This window comes from Amphimedon queenslandica, unplaced genomic scaffold (genome assembly GCF_000090795.2).
Source record: "Amphimedon queenslandica unplaced genomic scaffold, v1.1 AMPQUscaffold_13105, whole genome shotgun sequence".
Lineage (NCBI taxonomy): Eukaryota > Metazoa > Porifera > Demospongiae > Haplosclerida > Niphatidae > Amphimedon > Amphimedon queenslandica.
In genome coordinates, this window is record NW_003546659.1 from 62,006 (window position 1) to 70,200 (window position 8,195).

An 8,195-nucleotide genomic window follows, 5' to 3' on the forward strand; every position below is an offset into this window, starting at 1 on the left:
TTTTTATATTTTTGTGTGAATACATTGTATAGCAATAATAATTTTTGCTGACTTGCTGTAAAAATAATTAAACACAAGCCACACCTACAATGTCAAAACGTCTCTTAAGTTGCATCTCTTTTAGGGCAGTGCTGAGGCATGATAAGGTAATGTTGGTTTGATTCACTGACTTTATTTGTTTTAATAATATTGTAGCTTGCATGCAGATCAATAGAAAGGCAGTTCCCTCCGTGTGTGAGGCAGTATTGCAAGACCAGCACCTCAAACAGGAGTAAAGCTGTGAGTACTCTACTGTATTATCATAAATAAAGTGCCTTATGAAATGTTGTGTATACTAGCCAATCTCATGGACTTCATTGGTTGTTATGGGGCTAGCAGGAGGGGCAGCTGTACTTTATGTGAACAATTTGAAAAGACAAAAAGAGGAAGGTATATTATGTTGTTATTTACGACATTGTTAGTCGTTATTAATTTATTATTAGTAGCATAAATTAAAGCTAATAATTATATCACAATTTGTGATTTGTATCTTTTGTAAATAGAATGGGATTTGGTGGAATTGTGTCAAAGTTGATATTGTGTGTTTTATATTTATATTTATATTTATATATAGCTGCAGAGAGGGAAAGAACAAAGTCGTTGGGTAAAGCGTCTCTGGGTGGTCCATTTTCCCTCACTGATCACAATGGAGAGCGTAAGACTGATAAAGATTTCCACGGAAGATGGGTCCTCCTTTATTTTGGCTTTACCTTCTGTCCTGACATATGTCCTGATGAGTTGGAAAAAATGGCGACAGTTGTTAATCTTATAGGTAAAGTAAAGTAATGATTATCATTAAAAATGTCAGTAATTTTCAACTAATAAAGAATGCTACATGCACTCTTAGATCTAGAGGGAGTTTCAAAGACTCTTGATCTCTCATATTTGGTCTAGGTATTCTGTTATCTCCCATTTTTAGTGTTTAGTCTCATATTTAGCCTACAAAAGTGTAGGTGTCCCCATTTTTCTCCCAAAATTTATTTCTTGATCTAACATTGGCTAGTACTTATACTGTAGTCTGTAGCAAAAAAATTACTCAACGAATTAATGACCTAATAGGCTGATACTATTTTTATGTGTTTTTATAGATAAAATGGAAGGACTGCCTTCTATTCAACCATTATTTATTACTGTTGATCCAGAACGTGACACACCAGAAGTACTTAAGAAATACTTAAAAGGTTTGCCATCTTAATAGTTAATATTTGACTATACTATGCAATGTTTATCTTTCTTTATGTATGTATGTTTGTTTGTTTGTTTACTGGGGGCCAAACCAGTTTTGGCCTTCCTTTATGACTACTCTACTCTGTTTTGTGTGCCTTGTTATTATATTTTTGTCTCTTAGTTTCTGTGTGTGTGTATGTGTGTATCCTGTATACATTATTACCGTATAGCGGGTATATTCCGTCAGTTACACGTACATGTGTATTTAATTTTGTTTTTTTGTTCTCATTCCTTGTGGAACAAATATTTTCCAAACAAAAAAGGCGTTTCCTCAATGCCACGTTTGTAAAATGGCTGCTCAGAACGAAAATGAAACAAACGAAAAATTTCTAATCCTCCTTAGAACAAAAATTCTTCCAGATGAGATTTTCCCCGCTATACGGTAAATATTATGAAATACATGTACTGTATACCTGCTACATTTACATGTATGATTCGAATCATGAGCTGATTCCAATCACTATTTGCTACATGGCTCAATATTTATGTAAAATAAGATCTCCATATTTGGTAAGCGAATAAGATTGCAACCCCAACATACATGAATGTACATGCATAATAAGTTAGTATTTAATGCTCTTCAGTCCCATTAAGTGTTACAATTATGTAGAATGTACATGTACAATGTACATGTACATGTACTAGTAAAAGCTACCATTTGATATGTACCATGTAATGTGACTGACAATATGCATGCTGATCCTAATAATAGCAATAATGATAATAATGATAATAATGACAATAATGACAATTTGACTATAATTGACAAAAGGTCTACACATGTATTGCACTTTCTGTTGCATTTTATGTTGTGTTTAACTGATGCCGGTCAAAATTTTTTTCTGCCAAAGTACATGTTTCTGTACTGTAAATTTTTTCAAAAATAAAAAGGAAAGATTTTTCCATTTTAATAATTTTTCCCGATACATATACATATTTGTATGTTGTGTAGAAATTTGAACTGATTCTGAACAAAACTGAATTTTTTATGAATTTTTAAATTTGCTCCAAAATCAGACCAAAGTCCCTGTACTATAGCTTATTTCCGTTATTATTATCTCATTTATTAACTTGCTATTTATCCCTGTGTTATATCTATTTTGTAAAAAAAATTGTTTATTTAAGGGCTCAGTTCCCTTCTACACTGTACTATAGCACAGGGATTTTGGGCAAATTTCACCAAAAATGAAAAGAAGAGAATTCTTCATTTTTATATTTTTCTCTGATATGTATACGTGTTTGTACGTTGTGTATAAAGTTTGAGCTGATTCCGATCAAAACTGAATTTTTAATGAATTTTTTAATTTGCTTCAAAATCAAACCAAAGTCCCTGTACTAAGGGCAAATTTCACGAAAAATAAAAAGTTCATTTTTATAATTTTCTCTGATATGTATACATATTTGTATGTTGTGTAGAAAGTTTGAGCTGATTTTGATCAAAACTGAATTTTTTATGAATCTTTAAAGTTGCTCCAAATCAGACCAAGCACAGTGATTTTGGGTAAATTTTGCCAAAAATGAAAAGGAGAAAATTCTTCATTTTTATATTTTTCTCTGATATGTATCCATGTTTGTATGTTGTGTATGAAGTTTGAGCTGATTCTGATCAAAACTGAATTTTTTATGAATTTTTAAGTTACCCCAAAATTGGTTGTAAATGGTTATCGGCCAAATTTTACAAAATTAGACAAAAAAGAACTGGAACAAATTAAGGCTATATACAATAAAAATTGTCCATTCTTAAGTTGTTTATCAGATTGGAACTACATGTATGTGTAATTTTACACTTGCTCAAAAATTGGACACCAAAGAGTATTTTGTTAAAAATGGTTCAGAGAGAATTGTTCAGTTTTATTACATTTTCAACTTTGAGCTGTTTCACAAATTAAATATTTATGAGTTTTTAAAATTTTGAATTATATATTAGTTGCCGAATAATTTGTTTTTTATTGAAGTACCATATAGTGGGAAATTTTGGAGGGAATTTGGCATTTTGACCAGGGTTGGGGCGAAGTACATTGGTACTTGTACTTAAGTGCACTTAAGTACATATTTTTTGGTACTTGTACTTATACTTAAGTCTTTTTTAAATTTTACCAATGTACTTGTACTTATACTTAAGTATTAGTCTATGTACTTGATGTACTTGATGTACTTATAAGTCTTTTAAGTACTTTTAAGTCTTTTTAAGCACAGATTGTATAATGTGTATATTATTACCACAGCTAGTGTGATTACATGTACTTTCAATACTATATCAGTGTATCATAGAAAGCAAGTGCAAATTCTAGTTCACTACTTTGTCTTTAGCTGGGTAGTTGGCCAGTCTCTTCACTTATTTCTAACTGTAACTGAACAGGAGCTCATGTTTTGAAGATTAATGTTCATTACATGTAATAGTAATTGATAGTAATATAATTAAATCGACTCTAAAAAGTACTTACACTTATACTTAAGTACATATCCAAGTATTTGTACTTATACTTAAGTACTTTTGTCAAAAGCGATCATGTACTTGTACTTATACTTAAGTATTTTGTAAATGTACTTGGATTTTACTTAAGTACTTTACAAAGTACTTCGCCCCAACCCTGATTTTGACAGCCATTCACGAAAATAAAATTCGCCAATTTGAGCCATTATGCACATGCTCAATGGCACGTGGCCACTAATTCGCCAAATTAAAATTTGCTAATCACCAAAATTTAGCAATTTGCCAAATTTAACTCCCTCCAAAATTTTCCCGCTATATGGCATGGAACCCAGTCCACCAAATCTAATCTTTTTATGTACATGTACATGTGTATATGTCACAGTGTAACCATAACAATATGCCAGTATGTAATATATGTAGTTCTTCATGTAGCAATATTATTATTAATTTATTTTATCTCTTATAGAGTTTCATCCTCAGCTGTTAGGACTAACAGGAACAAATGAAGAGGTACATACAGCAGCTAAAGCTTATCGAGTCTATTACAGTCCAGCACCTGTTGATGATGATAATGATTATTTAGTAAGGAATGAGAGATACATGTACCTTATAGTGGTTTTTTTCGAGGATAACAAATTTCATACATTACATGTAAGACTAGTCTCTTGTATGCCTCATGTTGATACAAGAGTACAGCAGATGAGTCTTGAGGCAATAGCACTACTAGCAATTGAATCATCCGCCAGAGAACAAGTACATACATGTAGATATATGTACATGTACAAACCATAAAAAGGCTACAATTAGTTATTCTGCAGTGCTCTAATTTTGTGTACATGTACATGTATGCTGTACAAAATGCTGCCTACACCACATGTATACAAAAATTTTGCAAAATTAAATTCCTTGAAAATCACTTTAATACAGTACAAAATGGCTGAATAGTGGAATTTCGCAAAAATTAATCCGGCGAACTTCCGGATATGGGTCATTTGTGAAAATTATTATCCTCGAAAAAAAAATGCTATTTGATAGAGAGAGGGAGGAGAGTATGAGAAGGTGAGGATTAAACTAGTAGTTTACAAAATTAATTTAGTGACTTTTTGATGACCTTTTATTCCAAATACATGTAATTACATGTAAGAAGAAAATACGTTTTAGTAAATTATCATAAATTATTTTAGCAGTTTTTTGGTAATTGGCCATTCAATTTATTTTTCTTTTTCCACCTTGATAATGTCACGTCAGTATCAATTATTGTGGTTTTTCCATTTATTGTACACACAATTTATTATGACAATGAATAACCACCGCCCACACACCAGGCCTGCCTATGAAGTGTGATAGGAAACTATGGAGTAGCGTATTATTAAAACTGCCAATCAATGCTACATACAATGTATTAACAAAATTGTGGGGTAGTATCTTGAGAAAGTTAATTAAGTGTTATTATAATTAGCATACCAAAACATCTCATCAATAATAATTATTCTCTCCTGCTACAGGTTGATCACACTATTATAATGTACCTCATCAATCCAGAGGGAGACTTTGTAGACTATTACGGTCAAAACAAGACAGCAGATCAAGTACACGCTGGCATTAGCAATCAAATGCTTAAGTACAAACACAGGAAGTGATGAGAAGCATACAAACATCAATTGACTTTCATATAATAATACCATGTAATAATAAAAGTTAATGTTAATGTAAGAGGAATTCATTTCACACACATAAAGAGAATGCGGTAGTATAACAGTAAAAGCAGCACAAATGTCAGAAGAATGAAGGAACCAAGCAGAACATAAAACAAGCAAGAGAAGGGAAATATTATGACAGTTGATGTGAGTTACAGTACAGTGTGCATTGGGTGCTCTCTTTCTCTCTAAAGTCTATCATCTTCAGAGTCACTGCTGGACACATCATCCCACTGTGTCAATGGAGCATATATTTGTTGGATGACACTACTTTGAGGTTTCTTGAGTCGATACACACCAGCAAAAACATAATAAATGACACTGAAGACAACAAGGAAGAACCCGAGCCATCCTATAGAGTATGACCATCCTTGACTGGCTCCTTTGTTGGACTTCAATTCTTTTGTGTACACCAATAGACCAATGAACCACAGGAAAGCTATAAAAATACATAATGTAGTGTATAGGTAAAGGAAAGTAAGTACAATTGACTAGAATAAGTTACATGTAGGGTAGCTATATCAAGGAAATAAGGGAAGGTATTGGTACACTAAAAGGAGTCCATTAAGACGGAGAGAGATGGATGAAGGAGAAAGGATTGAGAGAAGGAGAGAGAGAGAGAGTGGAAGAAATTTTATTGCTAAAATCTCGTCATAACAAGATGACATACCAAGCATTCAATGACACTATAAGTGTTATAAATGGCTACCTTGTATTCCAAAGGCCAGTGCAACTGTGAATAAGAAACGAGGTTTATGAGCTATCAGTGCTACCATACCAACAGCCCAGCCAATCAATCCTGACATTAATGACATACACAGCATTGCTCTTACACCAATAACAGCACCTGTGAGTCAGTGAAGTACATACAACAAATAAAAGAATATACATGTACATAAAGTGACCATTACAATCAACACTAGTAGTGACTACATGTAGTAGTGAGTGAGTTGGTTTACTAAATAAAAGTTACAAATTATCGGCAGCGTTTTATTTTTAATGTTCTGTATTTTGGTGGCTGTTAGTTTGTCATGATTATTCCACAAAAATCACGAAATTTTTGGACCATGAAAATTTGAAACTACACAGTAATCAGCAATAATATTAGCTAAATATTAAATGCATTCAAAGTATCATTTTAGGTCTCTATTAATTGCTATGATTTAGATTAAAGGATCATCAGAGTTACTAAAGCAGTAGACCAACCCCAACACACGTACACTAACCTGATGGGTTTGATAGACCCTGACACTTCGTATTACTACAATTCTGCCACAGACCCATATGACCATTCTCCCCCTAATAACAAAAATAATATGTATAGTCGTTTCAAATTGAAATCCTAGAAAACAGATCTTAGCAACTCACCAGGTCTAGCCAATAAGGGCTACCAAAGCTAATAATATTCAATACACCACAACCGAAGGATAAGAGAACCTCCAATATTCGTCTCAGACTCTGTGAGTGCTCCTGCCACCACTTTCCTGCTGGCTCTGGACAAACTGCCATTGTAACTTGTTAATTTTAACCCTTTATCAACTAAACTAAGTTAACTAAATAACTGACGTGAACGCGTAGGCGGTTTGTCTGCAGACAATAACTTCTTGCAAGAAGTATAAAATAATGATAAGAAACATGAGGGATTTACAAAATTAAAAAAAAAAAATCAAAACAACTAATCCCTTTCATACTGTTTGGCTCTTTTTGACAATGACTCCAGATGAGCATCAGAGAGTTTATCTTTATATCTTTCCATGAGTGTTCGAGCAAATTCCATAGCAGGTTGAGTGCCTTTTTCATTAAAAATATTTAAGAAGAGGAAGAAAACAGACTCCTTAATTTTAACTGCAACTTTAACATGTTCCATTAATTTTTCCATCCGTTGATACTTATTTTGCCCAATATTTGTATCAGTTATAACACTTCTCTCTCTTTCAGTGATCAGATTCATCTGAAGCAGCTTGCTTGCGATTTCTGAAAAATCATCAGAAAAATATTCCTTAATCTCTTCTGTGCTTTCCACAAGAACTTGATATGCAATATCTAAAATAAAAGTATATGCAGTATATTAATTTTCATGATAAAATTCTATATGTGTATTCAACAGGATAAATTCAAAGCTATAGCACCACATATTCTAAGCAAAGTGCATAAGCCTATAATGCTGAACTCACTTGACTCCAGAACATCAGGTAAATGTTGTAACTCATCATGCCGTCGTTTTCCTACAATATCATAAATAAATTACAGTATGCATTAAATACTCAACTCTATACCCTTACTTTTACTTGTCTGATCTAGCCAATTCAAGCATTCAGGTATTTTTTGAGGTTTATGGTTAATAGTGCAATGAAAAACAAGGCGCTGTTGTTTTTTTAACCATGATACTACAGCTGCATGCCTTCCTTTACCACAGGGACAGTAAAATGCTTTTTTGGCTTCTCACTAAGTTTATGTGCTAACATTGCTGCATCAACTGCTTCTTCTACAGCCTCCCTTGCTGGAATATAATCATCTTCTGATTCACAATAAAGTGCAATACAGTTGACTTGTTCCACAAGAACAATGATACTTTCAAGAAGGTCTCGGCATTGTAAAGTAAAATAGTTTGAAAAGTTTGATTCTTCAATGACTTTCCACGAAGCTTTCTTCTCAGAGAGAAGATGAACAATGACTGCACAAAAGAGACCCATTGGACTAGCATTTTCAAAATAAAACAAAAGAGGTGTTGTGTTAGGGTAGGGATTGATGTCAGATACATCCTTTATTGGTAGAAGAGCTGGCATGAAGAAAGATTC

At 32.9% G+C, this 8,195-nt stretch overlaps 2 protein-coding genes across 2 annotated transcripts; one reads left to right on the forward strand and one right to left on the reverse strand.

The window, feature by feature from the left end:
* Nucleotides 1-50: 50 nt before the first annotated feature.
* LOC100636547 (protein SCO1 homolog, mitochondrial-like) lies at nt 51-5,438 on the forward strand. The gene is made up of 7 exons (XM_003389274.3): nt 51-146; nt 196-279; nt 339-429; nt 614-811; nt 1,128-1,220; nt 4,167-4,282; nt 5,206-5,438. Exons 1-7 carry the CDS (start codon nt 90-92, stop codon nt 5,338-5,340), a joined length of 774 nt encoding a protein of 257 aa, XP_003389322.1. The 5' UTR covers nt 51-89; the 3' UTR covers nt 5,341-5,438.
* LOC105314105 (lens fiber membrane intrinsic protein-like) lies at nt 5,362-7,718 on the reverse strand. The gene is made up of 7 exons (XM_011408055.2): nt 7,680-7,718; nt 7,572-7,622; nt 7,089-7,440; nt 6,766-6,936; nt 6,624-6,696; nt 6,107-6,244; nt 5,362-5,836 (listed from the first exon to the last, which is right to left on the reverse strand). The coding sequence occupies exons 4-7, from the start codon at nt 6,904-6,906 to the stop codon at nt 5,586-5,588; spliced, it is 603 nt and encodes a 200-aa protein (XP_011406357.1). The 5' UTR covers nt 6,907-6,936; nt 7,089-7,440; nt 7,572-7,622; nt 7,680-7,718; the 3' UTR covers nt 5,362-5,585.
* Between the last annotated feature and the right edge of the window lie 477 nt (nt 7,719-8,195).